We start from the raw sequence: 12,921 nt of genomic DNA, 5'->3' as shown, positions 1-12,921 counted from the left end.
CCAACAAGATCCAGAGACTCACTCGAGACTTCTCCCTTCCTTCCTTCCGCCCCGCAGAAAAGATCCCAACTTCGCCGGCGACATGGCGCGCACCTCCTCGCAGTCGCAGTCCTCCGTGGCGGGCGCCGGCGGGGCCGGGTCCCGCCCGGCCACGGCGGGGCCCCGCGGCACGCCCGCCGCCACGGCCGGCATGCGCCGCCGCCCGGGCCGCGCCTCCTCCTCTTCCTCCTCCGGCGCAGGCGGGGGCTTCTCGGGGGGCAACAACATGCTGCGCTTCTACACCGACGAGGCCCCCGGGCTGCGCCTCTCCCCGACCATGGTGCTCGTCATGTCCCTCTGCTTCATCGGCTTCGTCACCGCGCTCCACGTCTTCGGCAAGCTCTACCGCTCCCGCACCGCCGCCTCCTCCGCCTCCGCCTGATCCCCCCTCCTTCCGCCCTTCTTCTTCCCCAGCTCAGCTCAGATCAGAATTACCAGATCAGATCAGATCAGATGCTTTTTGCTGTGTAACAAAACGAGAGAGAGAGAAGCTTATGGTTGGTTGTTGTTTACCCTGATGATGGATGAGCTAGATCTGCCCGAGAAACCCTACCCTGTTTAATTATGCCGCCCTTTCCTGTTTGTTTCCAATTACTTTGTTGTTGTTGTTGTTGTTGCAATGAATTGTGGCTAATCAATCGGTGCTTTTGGGCTGAACGACATCAAAAGGTGTGTGATTTCTGGGGATTTAGCACAGTTTTGCATCCTTGTGCTTGTGAGCTAGAACAATTTATTATGCGTATTGATAGCATCATCTGTTACTGAATTTATTGCCTGCCTTGTTTGTCTATTCGTTGGAATTAATCAGTTGATGAGAATTGGGTGTTTCTGGCTGGTGATTAGTTGGAATCAGTTCATGGTTCTTGCTTGAACTTCTATGCCCTTGTGGTAATACTTGCTAGCTAGCCTTTATTCATTGAAAAATCTTATCTATATATAGAATAGTTATCTCTTTGTTCAGAACACTGAAAATGCTTTGCTGTCTCAGCGGTTTGATGAGAATTGGGTGTTTCTGCCTGGTGATTAGTTGGAATCAGTTCATGGCTCTTGCTTGAGCTTCTATGCCCTTGATAATACTTGCTAGCCAATTTTTCTTCAGTAAAAAGATCTTATCTATATATAGAATAGTTATATCCCTTTGTTCAGAACACTGAAAATGCTTTTCTGTCTTAGCGATTTGCTGGTCTCGTGTGCTGGGAATTCTGCCCAATTATTGGCAGAATAGTAAATGAGAAATGATCAATTTGATTCACGGTTGATCTAAATTGTCATAAAATCTAGCTACCTCGTTGGTTTATTCTCATAGTGCTGTACTAACTTGCATCTCTAAGATGTATTGCTTGATGTGTATATGATCACCGACACATCTTTAGCTATGCATCTTAATCATCATGGTGTTTTATGCAAAGTTGCAAGTTTAGGCCCAAGACTGTATGTAACCTGTTCATTCTGAACCTTTGGTTTGTAGAATTTTGTCCAACTTGTTGCAAGACAAAGAGTTACAATCTCAATTGTGAGTTTGTTGACGTAACTTGTAATGATCACATTCTGTGACAAGTTTTGGTGTCATGAATCTGCATCTTTTGTGTAAATAAAATGTATTCTGATGCCTCCGATGCTGCTTTCAAAATTGTCTTTTTTGTGGAGTTTAAAGTCCATGCACTACTCCATGGTGGTATGGATCATAGCTGTTTACAGTGCGGTTTTCGAGTGATTCTTGTGAATTTCATTGATCTGACAACCTCGATTTTTGTATGTGAATTGTGAATACTTCCTACTGGTTGTTTAGGACTGTTGTAAAATTTGCAATTCCCTTGACATTTGAATTTTCACTTCTGAGTTGCTGATCTGAAGTGGACATCATGTGCAATGTGGATGTTGTTTTCTCAAATCAGCCCCGTGCTTAACTTGAGCTATACATACTGCTGTCCTTACGAGTGGATGCATCACGCCCATTCAATTTATCAGATCCAAATTTGCTGTTGCTCGTATGTTAGATTAGTTTGCTGGAGTTCTGAACAGATTGTTTACTGCCAATCTGACATACCAACGAATAGCCAGCCCTAGGAGTATGCATCTGATCAAAGTTCAAGGTTCACAGAGCATAGAGCACAGCAAGTTTGCTTAAAAAGAATCCTATCTGGAAACCCTGTTTAAGAAGCATCTTCTTAGCCTGCTACTACAAACTACCAGCAGCCAAACTGTGGTCGAAAGAATTATAATTCACAGTTTGATACTCCAAACTCCCCTGGTTACTATTATATATAACAGTGGGGGTTAGGAATGCAAATCATTGGGCCAACAACACCAGCTGACTACTGAGTCTACACACCCAGCTCAAGCAGTTTCTGAGCACACAATTTTCTGTCGCCGCTACTCATCATCCTCACCTTCCACCTCTTCGTTCTCGTACTCGGAACCTGAGCCGTCTGTGTCCCCAAAAGGATCCTTGTCCTCGCCGCTGTTATCCTCGTCCCCTGATGACTCTTCTTCAGGATAATCGTACAGCGGGTTATCTTCGGCTGCATATTCAACACGGAAAAAGTTTAAGCTGACTCGTAGAACAAAAGATTTTACCAGTTAAATAAGGAGGTAGAATTATTGTGCAATTACCATTCGAATCATCTGTCTCGTATGGATACTCCTCGTCATTGCAATATTCACTGTCGTCATCGTCCACTTGTAACCTGGTTCAAGAAGATGGGTTAGACAGAATCCCCCCCAAAAAACAATTGTATCGGGCAACACGTTTGAGTCAGATTTACAGTGGATACGAAGCTGCTGATGTGTCCTCCATGTTTGTATCATCCACCTCCTTGACAGTATAGATGTCATAAACATCTGAATCTGCTCATCAGAAAAAAGTCTCGTCAAATTAGCGCTCGAGCAAATATGCTCACCTTTACCATGGCATGCGGCCATGCACTTTCATTAGACTTTACTATTTAATCAAGGATTGTTAAAGTTTCAACTATATGGCATGGATATCTAAAAGGCAAGAAGCTTACATACATTCTGACTGTGCTAGTGAAATAATATCTGATTCGATTTCTTCAGCAGCCGATGGCAGGTGCTCCCGTATAAGCGGAAGAAAATTACACAAAATTGCACCCTCTTCAAAAGAGGTCATCCTGCAGAGAAACAACATCAGGAACTGTAAGATGGTTCACCTTTTAGTTTTCAGAAAAAATGACGAGTTCTCCAAAGGAAAACTTACCGTGGTTCTGCTGGATGCTTCTCTTCATCAGACTCAACTTGGATAGCATCATAAAGATGGCACAATTCTCTCAGCGTTTCAGCAGCCTCACTATTGTCACCTGTCCGACTCCTCCATATTTGTGCAAAGCGGGCATTTCTTCCGACATCCTATAAAGGGCCAGTGAAGAAACATCAATCATAACTATGCATGAAACGAAAATCAAGGCATCACCACCCCATGTCTTTACTGGATGTGAAGACTGTAGGAAATAAAATACTTGGGAAACAATTCCTAATCTCAAGAAACTCGAGTATAATACTGCTGTCACAGGCTATGCAAAAACAGAGTACGTAGTATTCCGTAAGGAACATAGTTTCAGTCTCAATGATAGGTAAGAAACAGGCGTGCTAACAGTTTCGCATTAAAGATGGATAAAATTATGCCATATTAGATCAGGTTGCTTCATGTCTTTTCTCTTATACATAATTATATTCAGTATACAAAACATTTCCTTGATCTTCTCAATCCGTCAAATTAAGTGCATGGTTAGTACTTACAAATATAAGCATAAGAAGTTGAGTATAGTCAGAATAATAGGATAATGCATACCTCATGCCTCTGTCTAGCTGCTGAACGTAGCTGGTCTTGTTTCTGCTGGCAAAAAAGGGAATCGTTTAAACATTTTATCCGGCATACTCATTTCGAACTTTGAGTAGACCGGTACGGAAAGTGCTGCTTGTAGCATAGTTGTTATTATCAGCAGAGGCTCTTTCAAATGCTCGAGGAGAAAATTAAAGGTTCAATTATTGAAATCATCCTTAGGGAGACCATTGCATTATTAACTAAGGAAATAACTTAAAAAATTGTCACTTACTATGCCTTGCTTCATTCTGTCATTCCACTCCTTTGTCTTGTTCTTTATCTCTTTGGAACTCGAGTCAGTATTCTAAAAAGAGATAGATGTGATTATTATCTATTAAAACATCTTATGCAATTGTGTAAAAGAACTACTGTTGACCACTGTAAAACCACATTAGTCTGCATAACAGGAACAAATAATTCCTCTGTTCCATGCATGTAGAGTACAACTAGCAACATTTTTTGTCGTGTAACAACTTTAAGAAGTGAGCTGTACTGCAGCTCAATAGAGTTCCGGAAAAGTAAAATAACAAGGCCTATCTCTAAAATTGATGTAACCAAGGCAGAGTTTGTACGGGACTACGAAATATCGAATTTTGAGATCTGCCCGACAGAATCCCTGCTTTCCCCCTCAAATATTTTCCTTGGTAGGCACGATAATTTTGCTAGACACATCCGCCGCCCTGTTCACTCGCGCGATTAATGCCCACACATGTTTCTCTCCCTCTCCTGCTCCCATGCCCATCCACGCTGGCCCATTAGCATTTCAAGCTTGTGTAGATTGAACATGCATATGCTAATCAACACGCAAGTACCGAAATAATTGCGCAAGAGAACAAAGAGCCTCTGCTGAGGGGCCATGTCGGTCGAGGAGGGAGTTTAATGTGTATTTGGAGATGGGCCTAAGAAGTCAGAAATTGTTTTTTTTTGGAGAGGCCTTATAAAGTATAAACCAGAAGTGAGGGAGTATCTTTGAGTACAATTAGTAACGGCACATCAATTGAACTAAAACATAAGGGAAGAGGTCTTGCCATGCAAGGACGCCAAAAAACAGTTTAATGCTCAAACCAGTTTAACAGGAAAGAAGTAATAAGATCTCCAGTGGACATTACCAAAAGGGAGTGAACAACATCTTCAACAGCTTCAGAACGATGCACCGTCTCCACATGTTGGACGAGAAGCTTCTTCACCCGCGGCTCTTCCGAAGCTGCTGAAGGCACAAGAACAAAGTAAAAACATTTATTTTCCCAGGCGAACCAGGTGAGAATTCCATGTCGTCTACCGATCGTCTGAGGAAAGGTATATATGACATCAGGTTCAATTCAGCATCGGTACACAAATACACACACACACCAACTCGTAACACGTTCAGGCATGATTTTGCATAGGCAGGTTATCAATGCTGCTGTGTTCAGGTAAAAACAATAGTAGGTTCACCGGGTACCAGTGACAGGTCGAGGTTAAAATTTGTCTGTTCATACATACAAACATACCTTGTGCATTGGATGAGGAGGAGGAGGGCTGGGAGGAGATGGAGAGGCTCGACAAATCGAGCATGGCCTTCTTCATGGGCCTCTCATTGATCTCTAGCCCTAACAAGCCACAGACCAAAAGGGAAAATCACATCAACCTAAGAAATTTCCATCCTTTTGTAAAATCTGAGGAAGAAGAAAGGGGAGGGAGGGAGGGAGGGGGTTCTCACAGAAGGCGTCGGGTGGGGTCTGCGAGGGCTTGCGCTTGACCCGGACGACGACGGGCTTCTCCCGCGCCGGCGCGGCCGCGGTGGAGGCGTCTCCGGCTGCGGGCTCCGCGGCAGACGCCATCGCCGGCGAACTGTTCGTAGACTGGGAAACCGGCGCCTCCGCCGCCGGATGGGTCGCCGCCGAGAGGACTGGTGGCCGCCGAATTGCCGGAGAGGGTTTTGGGAAGGTGGAGACAAGAAGAGAAGACCCCCGAGTAAAAAGAAGCACGCGGATCGTGGGCCGAGGATTTGAGGCCCACCCACAGATGTAATCTACCGGGCCAATTTCACCCTGGACTCAAATTTGGTTTAATTTTCACCCCAAGTTGATGAAAACCAGATGATACTAAATCCTCTCAAAGAAAAAACCAGATGACACTAAAAAAAAGTTGATCTACTAAAAAAAAGTTGATCAAAACCAGATTCATTGCAACATGAATGTGTATTATGATTCTTAATTTTCATGTACTTTATCTGTTCTTGAGGGTAATTGATCCCTTGAAGCAATTAATTGAACTGTAATTAACTTTTGCAAAACATATACGATTGAGATGTTATAACGTATCGAATCCAACAAGTTATAACATCTCGATCGTACATGTTTTCTCCGTTCCCAAGTCTTAGAAAATCCTGTGTTAGTTCAATGGTTAATCGTGCAGCTAATGGGGCAAAAGTATCTAGAGTTTGAATCAGACTCCTCAATTAAATACATACAAAATATCAGAATTTAGTCGCGTCAAAAATTGGATGAATTGAACCTCTACCAACTAAAAACGTGTGGTTGTTGAAGGGTTAATTAGATTCATTAATTAACTTGGAGACCCCAATTAGCTATGACCTGTTAATTAGTTACTAATCAGGCATGCACATGTGTGAATCTATTCTGACTAGTTAAGTGCCCGTGCGTTGCAACGGAACGAAAAATAAAATGTACAAAGATATATATCAAAATGACATTTTTTTCAACAAACTTCAACAATGTATAACCATGTCATGACAAGCATCAGCCTCTTCATATTGCTTTCCCCTCTCGATGACCATCAATGTAAACTGTAGTGTAACAATCAAATTTATTAAGCTAACACAGCACTTCAATGGAGTTGCTTGTCTTAGCACCAAATATTGGTCGATCAAAACTTAAAGCTGCTACCTATGTCACATCTTCGGTGGCACAAATACTAAAAAACAGCATAGAAAGAGCTTGAGAAAATATCACAAAACCACAACCGTTGTGTCCTTCTTATCACTTAACCACAACTTCAGGATATTTTATCCGAAAACCACAACCGCGTGACTTAATTGCCTCCGGCCTCTCTTAATAGCAAAACTGACAAGCCCGACCCACGTGTAAGTGTCTGATGGTCATGTTGTTTGATGCCGGTCTGCTGGTCCATGACGGGGTTGAAGCACTTGTTCACTCCAGCACGCCCAGCACCACCGCCATGGCCGTCCTCGCCTTCTCCTGCGCCTGGAAGGTCTTGAGCATCTCTCGCTCCCACGCCTCCTGCACGCACCGCAGCAGCGCCTTGCCTGAAATGAGAACGAGCTTCTCCGATGGCGTCGGCGGCTGGTGCTGAGGCTTTGAGGAGCTGCATGCAAGGGAGGAGAAGGACATGAGCGGCATGGTGGTTTTGCAGCAGTTGCACTGGACGCTGGACTTGGTGAAGAGGTCGGAGGCAATTAGGCCACACATAAAATTCCCAGAAGTTGTGGTTAAGTGATAAGAAGGATGCAACGGTTGTGGTTTTGCGATATTTTCTCAAAGAGCTTGATGGCCATAGAACAGCCAAGGTACATGATTGGAGGTAAAAACATCCAAAAATGAATGATCAAAATAAGTGTTTGTTAGTGCTATAACAATCTAGATTTTACATGAAGAGCGCCTTGCTTTTACATTTCTAATGTCCTATCAAACAAACAAAGTTCAAGCATTAAAAGAAAACTGAAATGGCTGGTTCAGTAAAAATAATATCAACACATAATGAAACAATTCCAACAGTTTTCCGATGATATATCCGAAACATCAGTAACTGATTTATGTTTAGGTGGACCTCAAGAGCTTGACAACCTACTGATAAAATATGGTTGAGTCAACATCAAACATATAGCCTCCTTCCTAATTAGAGCAAGTATCTTCACTGGACCTCCATTTAGAAAAAAGTCTCCCACGGCGACCTTAGTAGCATCTGCTTACATAATCCACACAAATTGAATAAGGATAATACTGATCGAAGTTGAGATGGGTACATGCAAATGAAGAGATGATGACAAAGAGGCAACGGCGACCAGGTAATGCGGATAAGGAAGATCGAATAATCAAAATAGAGCCTGACCTAAACTAACCATATCGCTCAATAAATATTTAGGCATCAATTGGAAAATCTTGAATGTCACCAGCTCAAAAGCATGACGATGACGCCTTCACGATGCTTTAACTGTTGCAAATAAACCTGCCGTGGTGGCCCTGCTGTAGGAGTTAGTTATGATGTTTCCTTTCATAGCATAGGATCCCCACCGTGTTTGTCAGGCAGGGGATCGATCTTCCTTTATTTCCGTTGAGCATGAGCGCACGAACGATTGTGTGCGCCGTGCATGTAGGATCCATCGCTCGCACGATTCACCGTGGGATGGCGCGGCCAGTCCGGATCATGGGTTCGATCTGTGTGATGAATAAAAGGAGAACAGAAACAGAAAATCAGCTGAGCCGTTCGCTGCACAAAAACCTCCCAGAGTCCAGTGTGTTTGTGTGTGTTTCTTCCTCTCGTGAGTAGCCGGAGCTGTCAATTGGTATCAGAGCCACCGTAGGCCCTGACGTTGCATGCCCAAGTTCATGCCGAAGACAAGTGGTGCTGCCGGAGGCTCCAAGACCATCTAAGAAATCAAAGTGGTAAAATATGTTCAGTTATGCAGCTCTGTACAAAAAGAATTAGCCTTTTAGAACCATAACCATCTCTCTGAAGTTTGAAACCTGAAAGTGTCATTTGCTGATCGATCTACAATCAAATGCCTATGTTAGAATTGTGGGAGACTCAGTCTAAGTATTAATTAGAAGGCCAGGCTTGAGATGGGAAGTATTGCAACATTAGGTGTAAAACTTTGAGCTTGAAGCTTAGATATAAAAGAACAAAGACATGGAATAATTTTGGTCGCTGAGACATATACAACCTCAAAACAATTGAAACAAAAGGTGTGATAAACTATAGTAATTAATTTTATCATTTTGCAGATGTTTCAAGAGAACCTCCACTCTGTAAATAGTTTTATCATTCACATAAGATTTACCTTTGTATAAGAATGCCCATCATCCTTTACAAAATCAATCTTCACTCATGGAAAATTTAATATCTTGTATCCACAAGAAGGATATACCTCTAGCTTTTCCCAAGGTAAACTACTCCACGAGGGGAGGTTGGAGGCGGGCAGTTGAGGGTGCGGCGGCTCAACGTCCCTGCAGACGGGGAGCAAGAGGTCCGGGTGTGGACCCTCTCAAGGAGCAGGTTGAGGTACATCGAAACCTTTTTGAAGCACTATGTGTTGGGAATATGCCCTAGAGGCAATCATGTATGATGTAATTCCCAATGTATTCATAAATATTATTAAGTTGTCCTTGTTTGAACATCTGATATGTATCATTGAATATGTGATTTGATTGTGGAACTATGTATTCATGTTGTTCATACTAAATTGTCCTTAGTCATTGAGGTTGTGCTGGACACATAACCTAGACTAATGTGAAAGTTGGCTGATGACTCGGTTCCACTTGTCATGGGCATGGTGATGTCATTCCAGCTTACACGGACTCGGCTAAAGAGTTTAGCGAGTCGGACTGACCCATATTGAGATGCAACGAGTAGGTCGTCATTTGCATGTCTCAATCAATGTAATCCTTAGACCTGAGGTTATCGCACAATCCGAGTTGTGGATCACCAACTTAGGTTCTGTCAAACGTTGTTCCGTAACAGGGCAGTTATAAAGGCAGAGTTCGGGTTGGCTGAGAATCAAGCTGTGTGATGTGGATAACCAAGATGGGATTTTGCCCCTCCGACTGGAGAGATATTATCTGGGCCCTCTCGAGTGATATGATTTGGGAAGCATGGCCATGCGCGACTTGGTTAACTGTTAACCGGGTCGATCGACTAAGAGTTAGTCGGATGAATCGTATATCACAGATCGAGAAGAGAGTTGAACTATTAAAGGGATGACGATTAATCGCCTATAGTTCGACAAGGTATATCGTGAGGCAAAAGGGACTAAGACGTATGTCACATTGGAAGGTACGTCGTCATGACTCGATGGTACTTGGGAGTCGGCACGTTCTGCTAGGAGCCGCTACCGATTGATCGATTGTGAGTCGGACTCCAATCGTGTCCAAGTTGCCATGAGCCTGCGGGGTCACACACTTAAGAGCGGGAGCAAGTATTTAGTCGGGTTGGACCCGAACTGGAATTGGGCTGACAATGCGAGTTGGACTCGCAGGGTGGATGGGCCACAAGGCTTGGAGCCCACTTCCACTCGGTATATAAGCAGGGGCGTGGGATGCCTAAGGGACACGGTTTTTCCACTCTCATGCGTTGAGAACCCTAGCCCGATTCAGTTCAACCGTCGCACCGGACCTAGCAGTCCGCCGCCGGAGCTCCTCCTCGCACGTGTGGATACCGGCAGAGGTGCTGTACGTTCAGCACTTCGACGATCGCGGGATTGGATCGGCTGGATCGGATCGAGGGACTGCACTGCATCAAGGCGCCGCATCGATAATCCGCAACTGCGCGTCTAGTGGTAATCCTCGTGGCCTTCTACCTCGGCTAGATCTTGGGAGTTCGCGTAGGAAAAGTTTTTGTTTATCTCTACGCGTCCCTTCAGTGGTATCAGAGCGGTAGCTTCTGGTATTAGGCCCTTGATCGCGCATATGTGATATGCAGTAGGCATTAGATTGGATCTAGTTGCTGTTTTGGTGGTCGGTCTATGAGATAGATCGGTTTTGTACAAGGTTGATTGGATCAATCATACTCGGGGATATGGATGATCTGTTGTCCGTGATCATACTGCTAAGGTCGTGGAACGACATACCCCTACCGGTCGGTTTCCGCCATCGGGGTATACTGTGACACGTAAATCCAGTTGCGGTGATCGAAGATCAAAGAGTTTGGTCGAATCGGAACACAGATCGGATCTGGGTAAAATTGTTTTATCCGATGAAGAAATCCATGATCGGAATGCAGATTTGACCGCCGGCTTCGCCCTGTCGTAGCGCCTTAGATGTCGTTGCGAGATTCACAACACCGATAGATATCGTTTCTATGCATAACTTCTTTTGCAGGATGTTGTGAATGGTATGGCTTATGTGCATGTGATGTGTGTAATCCATACGTGATCTGCGTGTCACGTTTTTTGTCAGCCGGCTGGAGCCTAGGTGCTGTCATTTATTGTATAACGACCTGCGTGTCGAATTTTCCATGTAATTTCCGTTCACTAGCTAGTGTAGCTATTTGGAGAACCTGGAGGACATGCAATCCGATGTACAAGTCGGCGACATGGAGTAAGGCGGCACGTGACAAGAATTGGCACGAGTCTACTTACAAGCTTTGTGGAGATGGAGATCACCATGAAGAGAGCCATACCATTTCACATTATAATTGCTTTATTTGTGTTATTGTTATGTCTCAGTTTTACCTCTATTAGATAGTTGGTAGTTTAAATCTCTCAAATAAGGTCTAGTCGGTCGCCCCGCCAAGTGCTGCACCATCACAAGTTGGACATTCTTGGTAGTGGGCTCATGAAATTGAGGTGCTACCAATTCTTTCCAACTAGGTGGGTTTGAGTCGGACTCTTACAGCGGAAGCACTTGGTAAGCTAGACGAGTCCATCACAACGGTTGTGGGGCTCGGGGCGAGGTAGGTCGGGAGCCGGGGCATGTGATGCCACCTGACTAACAGGAGTCGTATGAGATGCGATTGGCAAGGTGTTGCCTACCTAGATCACTTGGCGGCTAGCGGTGATGCTAAAGCTCACTAGTCGTTTTGCTTATTTAGGATCCTGAATCACTTAGTAACCATCGGAGAGATGTTGGTTCTAGTGGGAGCATAAGTATTAAAGCGTTTAATATTCCTGCTCTTTTATGAATACATGTCTTAAGTGTTTTGCATATTTTCTGTTGTAGATCAATGGCACCTAGCAACCTTCCTCATTTGTCCACTTTTGCGTTGAGGTCGATCCTAGAGAAAGATAAACTTAATGGAACTAATTTCACCAACTGGTATCGTAATCTGAGGATAGTCCTCAAGCAAGAAAAGAAGGACCATGTTCTAGACACTCCACTTCCAGATGAGCCTGATGAAGATGCGACAGTCGCTGTCATGAATGCCCACCGTAAGGCTAGAGATGAGTCTACGGAAATTAGCTGTCTTATGCTTGCACACATGGAACCGGACTTGCAGCAGCAGTTCGAGAATGTTGAGGCCTACGATATGATCGAAAGCCTCAAAAGTATGTTCCAGGCTCAGGCAAAGACCGAGAGGTATCAAGTCTCTCAAGCTTTGCTTGGCTGTAAGCTCAAAGACGGTGATCCACTGAGTCCGCACGTGATCAAGATGACTGGTTACGTGCAGTCTTTGGATAGGCTGGGTTTTCCCATAAGCGATGAGTTCGCTACAGATATAGTTCTGAACTCTCTTCCTAGTGCATATGCTCCGTTCATCTCGAACTATCACATGCATGGTATGGATAAGAAGCTCACTGAACTACATGGGATGCTCAAGACAGCAGAGGCTGATCTCAAGAAAGGCACCAGTCAAGTGTTGATGGTGCAGAATAAGGCTAAGTTCAAGAAGGGTTCTTGGACTAAGAAGAAGAAGGCTAAGTCAGGAGGCAAAACTCAGGACTCTGTCCCGAGCGCTGCCTCAGGGACTAAGCCGTCTCCTGCAGCTGGATCCACTTGCTTCTATTGCAAGACGGATGGGCACTGGAAGAGGAACTGCAGCAAGTTTTTGGCTGACAAAGCCAAGAGTGGAAGTGGGACTTCTAACTCAGGTACGCTTGTTTGTAATGTTATAGACATTTATCTTGCTGATGCACCTAACAGTTCATGGGTATATGATACCGGATCAGTAATTCACATCTGCAACTCGTTGCAGGGGCTGCTAAGAACTAGGAGCGTGGCAAGAGGCGAGGTTGATATTCGAGTCGGCAACAAAGCGAGAGTCGCTGCGTTGGAAGTCGGCACGATGCAACTTCATTTACCTTCAGGATTCTTAATGGAGCTGAATAATTGTTATTATGTTCCAGTGCTTAGTCGAAACATTATTTC

At 44.3% G+C, this 12,921-nt stretch overlaps 2 protein-coding genes across 5 annotated transcripts; one reads left to right on the top strand and one right to left on the bottom strand.

Moving 5' to 3' along the window:
- LOC100845129 (protein transport protein Sec61 subunit beta) lies at window positions 1–787 on the top strand. The gene has a single exon (XM_003577847.4). The coding sequence runs from the start codon at window positions 83–85 to the stop codon at window positions 419–421; it is 339 nt and encodes a 112-aa protein (XP_003577895.1). The 5' UTR covers window positions 1–82; the 3' UTR covers window positions 422–787.
- Window positions 788–2,083: 1,296 nt separating this feature from the next.
- On the bottom strand, window positions 2,084–5,819 carry LOC100844821 (RNA-directed DNA methylation 4). 4 transcript variants are annotated; one of them, XM_010239681.3, is made up of 10 exons: window positions 5,580–5,819; window positions 5,371–5,469; window positions 4,990–5,087; window positions 4,113–4,184; window positions 3,848–3,892; window positions 3,257–3,405; window positions 3,052–3,170; window positions 2,805–2,886; window positions 2,653–2,726; window positions 2,084–2,561 (listed from the first exon to the last, which is right to left on the bottom strand). In XM_010239681.3, exons 1-10 carry the CDS (start codon window positions 5,698–5,700, stop codon window positions 2,413–2,415), a joined length of 1,008 nt encoding a protein of 335 aa, XP_010237983.1. In that variant the 5' UTR covers window positions 5,701–5,819; the 3' UTR covers window positions 2,084–2,412. The 4 variants fall into 4 exon arrangements, with proteins under 4 accessions (XP_010237983.1, XP_010237984.1, XP_010237985.1 ...); XM_010239682.3 differs by having other exon boundaries at window positions 3,848–3,889; XM_010239683.3 differs by having other exon boundaries at window positions 4,990–5,084.
- Window positions 5,820–12,921: the final 7,102 nt, after the last annotated feature.

This window comes from Brachypodium distachyon, chromosome 4 (genome assembly GCF_000005505.3).
Source record: "Brachypodium distachyon strain Bd21 chromosome 4, Brachypodium_distachyon_v3.0, whole genome shotgun sequence".
NCBI classification, from domain to species: Eukaryota; Viridiplantae; Streptophyta; class Magnoliopsida; order Poales; family Poaceae; genus Brachypodium; species Brachypodium distachyon.
The sequence above is the reverse complement of the archived record's forward strand: the minus strand, read 5'-3'. Positions and strand labels throughout refer to the sequence as shown.